Genomic DNA, 14,675 nt, shown 5'->3' with positions numbered 1-14,675 from the left:
TGTCCGTGTCCGTGTCCGTGTACATGTATTAGGGATAGGCTAGCACCCAGAACTTCACACATGCTAGAAAAGTGTTCTGCCATTGAGCTGTGTTTGTATGTATGTATGTATGTGTATACTTGTGGAAAAACAGGAATGAAAGGACCTGTCATTTTTCAGATATACTTAAACATAAAGGAATCAATGTAAAGCTAAGAGTGCTAGTATATAACAATAACTCCAGCACTTGGGAGACAGACAGGAGGATTGTTTGTGTTGTGGGCCAGCCTAGGCTATAGATTTGCAAGTGCCTATCTCAAAAAATAAAAACTCACACTGGAGTGGTTAATAGCACTTAGTGCTCTTGCAGAGGATTTACCAGCACCCTTGTAACAGTTCACAGCCATTCTTCAGTTCTAGGGAATTGGATGACCTTTCCGTTCCTCCTGGGGTACCAGGCACACAAGTGACACATACAGGCAGGTAAAGCACTTACATAAAAATAAATCTTAAACTTAAAAACCAGCTGGTGCTAGCAACATATACTCATAATACCAGTACTAGGGAGCAAGAGACAGATCAAGAATTCAGGGTTATTCTAAATTACATAATGAGTTTGGAGGTCAGGCCTATGGTTTAAAAAAAAAAATCCAAAAACTATAAACTCTACATTGAGTGGTATTCTTTACAAAGCAACTATTTTGGCTGGGTATGGTTGATCATGCCCATGATCCCAGTATTTAAGAATCTCTGAGTTCAAGGCCAGCCTGGTCAAAAATATGGCTCTAGGGCAGTCAGGACTTAGAGCAACCCTGCCTCAAAACAAAACATACTATTATTTTGCTCCTGGAACTGAGGCCATTTTTAATCACATCTTCATTAAGGATGCTTTACTTGCTGATTAAAGTGGAGATTTAAAATTTTAATGTTTAAGCCAGGCTGTAGCTTAATCCCAGCATTTGGGAGGCTGAGGCAGGTGGAGCTCTGAGTTTGAGGCCAGCTAGTCTAAGAAGTGAGTTCCAGGACAGCTGGGGCTATTACACAGAGAAACCCTGTCTCAAAAAACCAAGAAAGGGCTAGAGAGATGGCTCAGAGGTTAACTGCTCTTCCAGATGTTCTGAGTTCAATTCCCAGCAACCTCGGGTGGCAGACAACCATCTACAATGAGATCTGGTGCCCTCTTGTGGTGTGTAGGAATACATGCATACAAAAGGCTGTATACATAATAAATCTTTTAAAAAAAGCATACCACTGGACCTGAAATTATTTTTAATAAAGGACTTTTTTTTTGGTTTGTTTTTGTGCTAAGGTCTCACAATATGTATTTCTTTTTGGCTTGGAAATAGGTTGGTCTTGAACTCAGATCCACCTGCCTCTGCAGGATCTAACTTAAAGATTATTTATTTATTTATTCATTTATTTATGTAATGTGTGGATTTGTGTATGTGAGTACAAGTACAAGACCAGATGCATTGGATCTCTTAGAGCTGGAGTTAAGGCGTTGTAAGCATCTTGGAACTGAACTTAGGTCCTTTGTAGGAGCAGTTTGAACTCTTCATCCCTGAGCTATCTCTCCATCCCTGAATTAATTTTTAAAAAGTATGCATTTAATGTTTGTATGCTTATGGGAGCATATGCACATGCCATGGTGCAAACAGGAAGGTCAGAAAACAAATTGTGGGAGTTGGTTTTCTCCTTCTACTTGTGGTTTCCAGATTGTCAGGCTTGGCAGCAAGTGCCTTTTTGAAGGCCCTCAGCTCTATTTATTTATTGATTGATTGATTGGTTGATTGATTGAGAGACAGTGTTTCTTTGTGTAGCCCTGGCTGTCCTGGAACTCAGTTTGGAGACTAGACTAGGTTTTGAAGTTAGCTATCTACCTAACTCTGCTTCTCAGGTGCTGGCATTAAAGGCCTGCACCACTGCCACCATGTGCGAGTGATTATTGTGGGCCAGCACTCACAGAGTACAGTTTTAGGGAAGCGGTTCTCTTTCCACCGTTACTACTAAACTTAGGTTGTCAGGCTTTCTCAACAATCACACTCATCTACTAAGCCATCTTGTGTAGCTAGCTACCTGTTTTTGCCACACTGTCTTTTGACACAGACTTCTCAATTATGAAAGCTATCCTTTAGCTTAGATTTGTCCCCAACTAGCTCATTTTTTCCCTTTGTTTTTTTGAGACAGAGTTTCTCTGTAGTTGGAGCCTGTCTCAAAATACAGAAATTTGGGGGTCAGTAAAGTGCCTCAGTAATTAAAGGTACTTGCTACCATACCTCACAACCCAACTTAAATCACCAGGACCCATGTAATGCAAGGTGAGAACTGACTCCTGCAAGCTGCAAGCTGCCTTTATGACATTCCAACATGGCACATGTAAAATAAGTGAATGTTTTATTTTTCTAGAATATTTTTACAGATTGGGGCAGGCGTATAGCACAGTAGGTAGTGTACTCAGCATTCATGAGACCATGAGTAATTACCCAGCACTACATAGAGCAGGGCACACTGAAGCACACCTGCTATTCTACATTCAGGTAGAGATGAAAAACTACAGATTTAAGGCTGTCCTCACCTACAAGTAAGTTTGAGACCAGCCTGTAACACAGGAGACCCTGTTCCTCCTAAAAAGAGCAAGATTGTTAATGGAATATTTATTTACACTGTAGAGATGTGTCTACCTAAGGTACCTTCTGATTGGTTTAATAAAAAGCTGAATGGCTAACAGCTAGGCAAGAGTGAATACACAGGACTTTGGCATAGAGAGGAAGTCAGAGGGATGAATCAAGGTAGGAGGGAGACATGGATCAAGTCTGTATTGTATTGAGGAAAGGTAAAAGCCACATGACATAATGTAGATTAATAAAAGCAGGTTAATTAGAGTTATAAGAGATAGTTGGGGGCCAGGTGGTGATGACACAAGCCTCTAATCCCAGTACTAGGCAGGTTAGGGGACAGAGGCAGTGGATCTCTGTGAGTTCAAGGCTAGCCTGGTCTACAGATCAAGTTCCAGGACATCCAGGGCTACACAGAGAAACCCTGTCTCAATAAAACAAAACAAACAAACAAAAATGTGAAAAACAAGCAAGTAGAGGGTCAGAAGTAGAGTGCTTATTTTGTATGTATGTGGCCTTAGTCCCTCTCTTTGCTCTCACTATTGGGTTTTGTGTAGCTCTGAGAAATTGTCTTGCCTCTGCCTCCCAAATACTGGGATTACCTGACTTCCTACTAAGATATTTAATTTCAGAGAATAGGATGCCTCAGTGGGTAAAAACACTTGCTACACAAATTGAGACCTGAGTTCTGTTGCTGGATCCTATTGTAGAAGGAGTACTGACTCTGAAGTTGCTCTCTGACCTTCATACATTGCCTGTGACACACATGTGGGCGTGAGCACACACAAAAAAAATAAGTAAAATAAAAATTTTAAAGAAATACAATTAATGGTCAAACATTTAATATGTATAATGAAAACAAAATAACCAAATTTACAATCTAAAATTGCTAAGCACAAGGTAGGTTGTGGAGCTTGTGATTCATACTACTGAGAGTCAGTTGGAAGTAAGATAAAATGTTTAAACTAGCTGTTGGGGTATTTGAAATGTTCTAGTTAATTGGTTATGGGCTGTTACAATGTAAAAAGCAGTGCTGTAATATCCAGTTAATACAGGACCTGTTGTGAAAGTTAAGCATCAGAATGTCTGTTTAAGAAAATGTTAAGCTTAGCTGGGTGGCTGTGGTGGTGGTGCAGGCCTTTAGCCTTTAATCCCAGCACTTGGGAGGCAAAGGCAGGTGGATCGCTGTGAGTTTGAGGCCAGCCTGGTCTACAAGAGCTAGTTCCAGGACAGGCTCCAAAGCCACAGAGAAACCCTGTCTTGAAAAACAAACAAAACAAAAAAAAAGTTAGACCTTTTGTAACAACACTAACTAACTAATTTGAAAGACATTTGTAGTGTCTGAAGTAGTGTAATGTGTTTTGATTAGTGTCTTAGTCACTGTTCTATTGCAGTGAAAAGAGCATGACCAAGGCAACTCTTTTTATAAGAAAGTATTAGTTTTTGCTTACAGTTTCAGATGGCGGTGTGCTATCACCATGGTTGGGAGCACTACAGCAGGCAGCAGGCATGGTGCTGGAGAAGGAGCTGAGATTTCACATCACTGTTGTTGTGATTTATGATAATCAGATTAAAGGATACCTGGACATATTTGGTGCAGTGCTATTTCTATAGCCAGAACCATGTAAATTAAGATGTCAGGGACACTGTTCCTTGTGGCCTCTGAGCTTTCCATGCCTGGCAAGCAGCACTCAAGATATTGTCTTTTGGAAGAGTAAGTGCTCTAACCACTGAGCTATCTTTCTATTCTCTCAGGGTCTCATTTACTGAGACTGGCCTGGTACTCTCAGTATAGCTGAGGATGAACTTGAATTTCTGATGTCTTTCTCCCCAGGCCTAGAATTACATATGTATGCCACCATATCCAGTTTTATGGTGAGCTGGGGACTGAGCCCAGGGTGTGTGCTAGATAAGCAGTCTATCAGCTGAGCTGCATCCCCCCCATCTCATCCTCCCATCTCATAAACAGTTAATATGATGAAGACAAGTCTGGAAACAGGATGCTAAAGTAAGATCTGAGCTGAATGAAGATACTGGAGAATCCAAAGCAAAGCAGTCCATAAAAGGAAGGCCAGGGGAGTACTGACAGTCATGCCAGGGGCTAAAGCAAAGCAGTTGGTGTTATGATCAGTTTAGGCTGCAAAATGGAACCCCCACATCAAAGAGAACAGAGGGACAGGAGGACAAGGGAGAGGGAAAGCTGCTAGGGAAATAATCATGGGTACTTGCATATGGTTTTAGGTATTTTCTTACATTAAAATTTATTTTATGAATGAGTGTATCTGCATATACAACTTTATTCCAGAAGAGGGCATCAAATTCCACTATAGACAGCTATGATTCACCATGTGGTTGCTGGGAATTTAACTCAGGACCTCTGGAAGAGGGGCCATCTCTCTAGTCCCCCCATATTAGATATTTTCAATAGATAAACTTGGGTAGAAACTTAGCTTGTTATTGTGATGCGACCTGTTTGAATTATTCCACTTTATGCTTATGGGTGGTTATGCCAATGATTAAAATTATACAGAATTTTGCATTTAATTTATTTGAGATAAAGTCACATGTAGCCAAGGCTTCCCTTGGATTCTATGTAACTGAATAACCTTGAACTTCTGATTCTTATATCGAAAAGTGCCAGGATTATAGGCATGGACCATACCTGGCTTCAGATGGTTCCAGGGATGATTTTAAGGGGTACTGGATTTAAGGCTGCTTCAATTAGAGCTAGAGTTTGGAGCTATGGCTTCTGTGTGCTGGGATGCAAAATCTAGTCCTTAGTATTTTATAGCTAGTGTTCTTATGCCCTTGGGGCACTTAATCATTTTGTCCTAGTGTCCCAAGTATTGACATTACAAGCATGTGACATGACCTCATTAACATAAAGTTGTATTTACATTTTCTTTTTACTTTGTCTCTTTCTCCACTCTATCTGTGTGTATCTATTTGTGGGTATTAAGTGTCAAGGTACATGAACAGAGGTCAGATGACAGCTTGGGAGCATTGATTCTTTCCTGCTTTGTGAGTCCTGGGAAGTGAACTCAGATTGTCAAGCCTTTTTCCACTTAGCCATCTTGTCAGCCCCAACCATAACATATTTTTTAAAAAGATTTATTTATTATGTATACAGTGTTCTACAGACCAGAGGAGGGCACCAGATCTCATTACATACAGATGGTTGCTGGGAATTAAACTTAGGACCTCTGGAAGATCATTCAGTGCTCTCTAAACCTCTGAGCCATCTCTCCAGCCCCCAACCATAATAACATTTTTGATTGCATGAGCAAAATAAAATTAAGATTCACAAGTAGTTGATGATGTAGCTATGTTGTAGAGGACGCATTTAGTATTTATGAAGCTCTGTTCAACTGTCGCCTGCTCATGTATAATTTAGAATGTTTTTGAGCTGTGTTTTCTTTTTTTAATTTTTAGAGAAGATTATTTTTATGTACATGAGTACTCTGTCTGCATGTATGCCTTTATGCTTAGAAGAGGGCATCAGACCCCATTGTACATGGTTGTGGGCTACCATGTGGTTGCTGGGAATTGAACTCAGGACCTCTGGAAGAACAATCAGCTCTTAACCACTGAGCCATCTCACCAGTCCCTCTCCTCTTCCCTCCTCCTTCCCCTTCCCCTTCCCTTCCCCCCTTCCCAAAAACCCCTTCTTTCTTTGAGACAGAATCTCTGTAGCCTTGACTGGCCTGGAATTTGTTTTATTTTGTGTGTCACCCCCATTAGATGTTTTGTTTTTGTTTTTTGCCATGATTTTGAAGTTTTGCTTACAATGCTTTCTTTCTTGCAGATTTTGTATTTTGTACATACATTATTTTGTATATTCTGTATATGATGACTTCGGTGAGCAATGATCGTTGCCGAGGTGCTCGGGAAAAACCACAGATGCCAACAATACATGCAGCACAGCCTCAGAAACAAGTGGTACAGGTAAGCTTCTGTCTTGGTTAGAAGAAAAGACAAGAGAGGGAGAAGGAATGTTTTAATTGTCCCCTTTCTAGGAAACTCAGGATTTAACATTGTGCTTACAAACTGAATAAATAGTGTAGGAAAGAGGTGATGGTGCAATTGAATGTTGTTCCAGGAGAACCATTGGTTTAATCCTGAATTTCAGTGGTAATCATCTCTGCTACAGCAGTTTCCTTCCTTCTCCATTCATGGTCCAGTTTATAACACTAGGAATTGAACCCAGAGCCCCTTCTAGACAGCACTCTACTACTAACTACAAGCCCAGCTCCTGCTATTCTTTCAAGTGCAGTGAGACACTTTCAGTTCAGCACTGAGCACGTCTGGTACAAAGTTAATCTGTTCTATGCTATGCTGATCCAGTTGACAAGCTTCTTAACACATGCACTTATATCAGTGCTTTTTGAGATCAAAGGACAGCTGGAGAGAGGTAGTTCTCTCCAACATGTGAGTTCAGGGATGGAACTCAGGTATCAGAGTTGGCCATGAAGGCCCTTACCTACTGACTGAGCCGTCTCCTTCAAAGCATTATGTTAGTGAATAACGAGTTTTATCTGGTCTACTCTGATAAATTTCTATTGTTCTTTATGATTTTTTGACATTGGATCGTATTAGGTCAGCCAGTCAGGCCTTGAACTCATTATTCCTCTGCTTTAGCTTCGTGGGTGCTAGGGTGTCAGAATTGGACTACTGTGGCTCACTTTGATAAGACTTTAATTTCTGGTATTGGAGTTGGGACACAGCGATTTGTGTATGAGGCAAGTATTTTATCAATGAGTTATGTCCTTTACTCTTTTCAGGAGCTTCTTATAATTTCATAATGAAGTGCTCTATTATGTTTGGTACAGAGTAGATTTTTTTTTTTTTAACACATAATTCTTGTGTTAAATTGAATCTAAAATTAGTTTTCTGTTTGGCTGCTAATAACAGATGAATAAATATCTGCTATGTTAGTGCTTATCCCTAAGGTCTTTTAGTCTGATCAGTATTCTTCACAAAGAAAGACTGCTTTACTGAGTGTAGTAACACAGTCCTTTAATCTTGGCACCCTAGCCAGAGGCAGGCAGACTTCTGAGTTTGAGGCCAGCTTGGTCTACATAGCGAGTTAAGGCTAGCCCGAACAGAACAACATAGGAGACCCTGTTGTTGTTAGAGATTGTTGCAGCTAGGCTATCTTTTTAAGTTTGGTTAATGAATTGTCATATATTAATGAAGAACATAGGTTAGAATAACCTAAGTGAAGGAGGCTTGATGATGAGGAGGAGGATGATGATGATAATAGTCTTTAAAAAGAAATGGAATCATTAAAAATAAAGTATGTGTGGCAGGCTTTCTTTTGTGCTACCCGCCAGCTCCCATATTGTGACACAAAGACTTGTTATTTGTTATGGAAACTTGGTCTTATGTTTAGTCCGCTAGCTCTTATAACTTCCATTAGCCTGCTTCTCTGTATCTACATTTTGCCTTGGGGCTTTTTACCTTTCTTTTATTCTGTATGCCGTACTTTTCTTGTTTCTTCGATGTCTGGCTGGTGGCATCTCCCAGCTTCGTCTGTCCTTCTTCTGCCTAGTTGTTGGCTATTCAGCTTTTTATTAGACCAGTCAGGAACCTTAGGCAGGCAAGGTGAAACAGCAACACATCTTTACATAGTTAAACAAATGCAGTATAAACAGTGTCACACATCTTTACATTGTTAAACAAAAGCAGCATAAATGCAACACTCCTTCACTTGGTAAGTGATATTATATAACAAGTATGAGCTTTTGAAGGAAGCCCAAATGAAAATAGTACCCTGTATACCTTGCAAGCAGACTTGATCGGATTGTCAACCAGTTTGCAGGCTGGCACAGGGAATTCGTTTTTTTTTTTTAAACCCCTTCTGAAAGGGTTTTATTTTTATTGTGTTTCATTTTCAGTGGTTTGAGACAGGGTCTTGCTGTGTAGCCCAGGATGGCCCAGAACTTTCTATGTAACCAGTACTGGCCTCAAATTCCTCAGCCTCCCTTGAATTTGATACTACACTTAAAGATTTCACTGTTAGCTTTTTCTGTGGAGCCTTTGAGGGATGGCTTCGACTGTCTAAAGGAAAAAGTGAGGAGGATTTTGAGATCTTCCTGTTTGTTTTTTTGGTGTTTTTGTTTGCTTTGCTTTTAAAAGTATTTATTTTAAAGTATTATTACATGCATGTGCATTTGTCTGTATGTATGTTTGCTCACTGGGTGTGCCTGCCTGTGAAGACCAAAAGAGGGTGTCTGTTGGATCTCCTGAAACTGGAGTTACAGATGGTGAGCCGTCATTTGGGTGCTGGAAATTGAACCCAGGTCCTCTGGAAGAGCAACCATGTTCTTATCTTCTTATTTGCGGAGCCATCTCCAACTCTTGTTTTTTCTCTTTTTTGGTCCAGCTTGCTATATCACCCAGGCTGCTGTCTAATTGAAGGTCTACTAACTTCCTGCTGCTCTCCGCTGTTTGTTTTCTAGATGTGTACCATCATGTCTTTTTTCTTTTTTTTACATTTTACTTATTTTATGTGTATGGGTATTTTGCATGCGTAAATCTCTGTACCACATACACAGTTAACACTTTTGAGTCACCATGTATGTTTGGAAATCAAACCTGCGTCCTAGGGAGGAGCAGTCAGTGCTCTTAACCACCAAGCCATCTATCCAGCCCTGTTTCCTGTTTTCTGTTTTTTTAAAGATTTATTTTACTATATGATAAATATACATATAAATAAATATATATATGATAAATATATGCTGTCTGAATGTACACCTGCATGCCATAAGAGGACATGAGATCCCATTATAGATGGCTGTGAGCCACCATGTGGTTGCTGGGAAAAGATGAGGTATTGTTGGATCAGGTGAGATTGCTCAGTTGGTTAAAGCTCCCACCTTGAGCTCTGAGTTTGACAAGCCCAGGAAGACACATGTTGGAAAGTAAGAGAACCAGCTCCCAAAAGCTGTTCCACTTCTACATGCATGCCATGGCGTGCACAGGCCTGCACTCACATAGTTCATCATCATTAAAAATGAGGGGGCCATTTAAAAAATGGAATCTTAAGCTACCCTAAGATGGTCTCAGGAATTTGTCCTCAAGCCTCTTGTCATAGCCCAACATGTAGCTGAAATAATTAAGTTTTCTTTTTATTTATTTTTGAGACAGAATCTATTGTGTAGCTCTGGCTGTCCTGGAAATAGTTCTTGTAGAACTCAGAGATCAGCCTGCCTCTTCCTCCTGAGAGCACCACAAACACTCGGCCCTGATACTGCTTTTTATAAAATTATTTTGAGAATACTACTAGGGAAGTTTTTATGAAGTGCCAGTCTCAAGATCCAGCACAATATACACATGAATACACACTTGGGGATGTAACCTAGTTTTGCCTAGCATGTCTTCAGCACTATGAAAACTGCGTATGGTGGAACAAGCCTGTGATCTCAGTACTCAGGAGGCAGGAGGATCAGAAGTTCAGTGTTGACTTTGGCTGTAGTGTGTTTGAAGCCAGCCTGGGCTACATAAGACCCCAGAGAAAAGAAAAAAATAATTGTTCAATTATGTGTTAATTCCAATATATAAATATTTCCTTTAGTTACCCTAAAGTGGTGGTAAAGAATATTGGTTAGGGTAATAATTGCCTGCTAAATGTCCAGTAGCAGAGCTTTTCTGTCCAAGTTAAGTGCTGAAAGAGCTATTTTGAGTTTGTGTCTTGGATCTACATCTTTATTAATTAGGCATGATATAATTTCTTTTGTTCATGGCAATAATGCGTAATAATGCGTAATAATGATGTAGGCATCATTTCTCTACAGTCAGTGTCTTTTTGTCCCCCTCTTCCCCATACCTAGTCCATTATGCTCAGCACAGGCTGTTCCTCTCAGCCTCCCTTACTTCTGCCTTCTGAATAGCTGGAATTTCAAGTCTTCCACTAGTAGGTAGGCTTGTTCTTCAGTTTCTTGTTATTGACATAATAAAGATTATAGAATAGTTATATTCTACAATGTTTTCTAATTTGGGTTTATATGATTAGAATTAATTATATACTTTTGATATAAGTAAATGTGATCTATTATTTTTCCCCCCTTTTTAGTGGTAGGCATCAAAATCAGAAGCTTGCATATATTAGGTAAATATCCTGCTACTGAACTATAACCTCAACTGGATGTGATTTGTATTTAACGTATCATATCATGATATAATAGGACCTAAGTTTGTTCTATTTTACTTGTGGTTAGCTGGTTGACTAAAGTAGTTACTATTCCTCTAGTGTGTTGGAGAGGCTAACTGGTTTTAAAATACAAGAGTATTAATTCTTTGCAGAATGATTATAATTTTTATTGTTTGAAGTTTGAGGTGGACATGGTGGTCCATGCCTATAATCCCAGCACTAGGCAGGCTAAGATACAGGATTATAAATTAGAGTTGTGGAAAAGGCTCTGTCAGTAAAGGTCCATGCTACCAAGACTGACAACCTGAGTTTGATCCTGTATGACTGAAAAAGGGATTCACTCCTGCAGATTATTCTCTGTCTTCCACATGGGTGCTCTGGGGGAGTATGCATGACCACATATATACAATAAATTAAAAAAAAAAACAAAAACACAAGATGGCAGGATGTGGTGGTGCATACCTTAACCTCAGCACACAGGAAGTAGAGTCAGGCAGATACCTGCAAGTTAGAGGTCAGCCTGGTCTACATATACATAGCAAGTTCTAGGACTTCCAGGGCGACATAGAGAAACCCCATCTCAAAATAAATAAATAAAATTATATAAAACAGGTGGTTTCTGTTTAAGAAAATATGTGTTTATATAACATAATTATAATAATTAGGCAATATAATATGCCAACTGATTTTTTTTTTTTTTTTTTTTTTTTTGCTGTTTTGTTTTGAGACAGTGTCAGCTATTTAGAGAAGACTGCTCTTAAACATACACCCTTTTTAGTATTACCATCATGGCTCCCCATGCCCATCTATAAAGATGGGTTAAAAAAATATAATAGGAGCTCAATGATAAAGGTATTTGCTGCGCAGCTTCATGACCCGAGTTGGGTTTTTAGGACCCACATGATGGATAGAGAGAGCTGATTCTGGCAGTCTGTCCTTGTAACTTCTGTGTATGTACATCTGTGCATGTGTGTAAATGGCTACATACACAGATACAAAGAATAATTTTAAAAATTAAAATAGTCAAAAAACAGGCCAACTGAATGTTTTCTTGTTGTAATACTAGGATGACGTAGAAATATTGTCATGAGTTCCTGGCTAGTCTAATTTACATATTGAGTTTCTGGCTGTCTCAACCTCTGCCCCCAAACAAAAAAAATTCTAAACCAAAGAAATACTCTTACTTCAATAAATTATCCAAAGATTTCTGGAAAGTAGTTTAGTTAAAGAAATGGGTTCATTAGGGAGTCTTCCACCATAGTTTTCTTTCAAGGGCAGCAGAGGTCCTTGGAACTAGAATTACAAACTGTTGGGGAGGGAGCATGAACCTTGGTTTAAGTTGGAATTACTAGTTGACCCTGCTTTTTCCTCTTTTTTCCCTAAGCTGTACAGACCTCTTGACACTTCTTGAGCTCAGCCTGGTAACTTCCCTACTATACTCTTATGTTTGGTGCTTTGTTTATTGAATAATTAATCTGTTTATTGAATAAAGTATCATAAGGTTTGTAGAATATTTTATAAAGGTAACACAGTTTAACATTTTGACTGAGACTGTTGATGTATATAGTACTACTGTTGTAATAGTAGTACTTATTAACAGCTGTTAAGTTTATCAGCTGTGCTTTCAGAAGTTGTCTAGTCTGTACTCTGTTTAGAATTAATTCAATGATTTCATAGACAAATGTAAAGAATGTAAAGCCATAATACTTAATCTAAAAAGGCTAGGTCTTTTCAATAGATCAGTAGTTGAGTATTATGAGTAAGACAAGGAATAGTGTCTTTATAGTTAGAAATGTGTCAGTGAAACTTCAAAGTGAAAATATAGACACACCTAGGGACTAAAATGGTGCTTGAGGCCATCGGTAATTATTTTACTGAAAATTTTTGTTCATGCTTGTTGATGCAGATGCCTTTTTAAAGTTACATATATTTTGTAAAGATTGATTTTATTATGTATACAGTGTTCTGCTTACATGTATGTATGCCTGAACACCAGAAGAGGGCACTATATCTCATTACAGATGGTTGCTGGGCATTAAACTCAGGACCTCTGGCAGAACAGCCAGTGCTCTGAGCCATCTCTCCAGCCCAAAAATAATGTTTTATAAGTTGTCTACAATTACAGACAGTGGACATTTCTTAAGGAATTTTAGGCTTAAGTGTTGCTGACTGGGTGGGATATTTGCCTAGCCCTTAGTTCATCCCCTGGCACCACAAAACAGAAGAGTCTCTATGGAGCCAGCAGTTGATGCTCTTGTTTGCTCAGACTCCATTAATTGTTCACACCCCTTTTCAGAAAGATAACCCACAGTTCTTGGCTTTTTATTCTTTGTATTGTTGGACTATATGAGGTCAAAAAACAAAACAAAAAAAAAAAAGCAAAAGATTACTTTTTATCATTTTAAAACATGGAGTATGCATATCTATAGTGGGTATGTGCACATTGAGTGTTGGCAGGTAGCCTTGGAGGGTGGGCAGGGGTAGAGTTCCAGTCCTTTGGGCCTAGGTGATAGGTGGCTGTAAATTGTCTGATGTGGTTGCTGGGGGGCTGAACTCTGGTCCTCTGAAAGAATAAATATCAAGTGCTCTGTTAAGAGCTGAGGTGTCTTCAGCCCTTTTGCAAATTCTCAAACCAATGCATCCCACATATGTGCATATATATAATATATATAAATAATAGTGTTATATGTATTGTAACACACACACACACAGGCTTGTTGTTTTTTTTTAATTTGAGACAGGGTTTCTCCATATATAGCTTTGGCTGGCTTGACCTTTCAGAGATCTATCTGCCTTTGCCTCCCAAGTGGTGGGATTAAAGGCAAGTTCTGCAATGCTATGCTGTTTGTTTCTCCTCTCCCCTTTTCTAAGACTTATGTATTTCATTTGAACATTAATGTTTTGCCTGCATGTATGACAGTGTATCATGTTTATGAAGTGTCCATGGAGGCCAGAAGAGTGAATCTGATCACCTAGAACTGGAGTTACAGTTGTGAGCATTGTATAGGTGCTGGGAATTGAACCTTGGTCCTTTTCACAAGAGCAACAAATGTTCTTAACCATTGCGCCATCTCTTTAGCCCCATAAATTTATGTATTTATTTTGAGACAGTGTCTTTTTCTTCTTTTTTGTAGGGAGGGGCTGTTTGAGTCAAGGTTTCTCAGTGTAACTCTGGCTCTCCTGGAGCTTGCTCTGTAGACCAGGCTGGCCTCGAACTCACAGAGTTCTACCTGCCTCTACCTCCCAAGTGCTGGGATTAGAGATACATGCCACCACACCTAGCCTTGAGCCAGTGTCTTCTTATCCATTGTGGTTGGTCTTGAATTCTCTGTAGCAGAGGCTAGCCTTGACCTCCTGATCTCATGTCATCTACCTCCTGAGTGCTGGAATTACAGGCATGTACTACTACTCTCGTTTTTTGTTTTGTGTTGTACTGGGGATCAGACACAGAACTTCATGTATGCTAGTTAAAGTGGTCTAATGGGCTAGCTACAGTCCCAGTCTATATTTATTTTTTGAGATGGTTTGTCCTCTTTCCTGGCACCAGGTGTGTACATGTACACACACACACACTTTAAAGATTTATTTATTTGTTATATATAGAGAATTCTGCCTGCAGGCCTGAAGATCTTACCAGATCTCATTACAGATGGTTGTGAGCCACCATGTGGTTTTTGGGAATTGAACTCAGGACCCTAGAAGAGCAGCCAGTGTTCTTAACCTCTGACCCATCTCCAGCCCCCATCACATGTATTTTGTGTAATAATTCTCATGTTGTCATCAAGGAGCTACAAGTGATCCATTGTTTTACTCACTTAAAATTGTTTCCTCTTTCATTTTCCTCCTGGTGAGACTGTAGCTCAGGCTCTTAACTCTGTTCATACCTGTTTGTCCCTTTACTTTTAGCCTCTTTTAGAGCTGTTTCCATA

General features: G+C 39.4%; 1 protein-coding gene across 1 annotated transcript in view; it reads left to right on the top strand.

The window, feature by feature from the left end:
- The window catches only part of Ubap2 (ubiquitin associated protein 2), a 65,313-nt gene that overhangs the window by 16,566 nt on the left and 34,072 nt on the right, over positions 1–14,675 (top strand). Inside the window, exon 2 of the mRNA XM_051187556.1 lies at positions 6,400–6,539. Coding sequence (XP_051043513.1) covers positions 6,441–6,539 — 99 coding nt within the window. The 5' untranslated portion in view covers positions 6,400–6,440. The remainder of the gene's footprint in view (positions 1–6,399; positions 6,540–14,675) is intronic.

The sequence above is a fragment of the Phodopus roborovskii genome, unplaced genomic scaffold, assembly GCF_943737965.1.
Source record: "Phodopus roborovskii unplaced genomic scaffold, PHOROB, whole genome shotgun sequence".
In the NCBI taxonomy this organism is placed as follows: Eukaryota; Metazoa; Chordata; class Mammalia; order Rodentia; family Cricetidae; genus Phodopus; species Phodopus roborovskii.
This window is presented reverse-complemented; position numbering and strand designations above follow the sequence as displayed.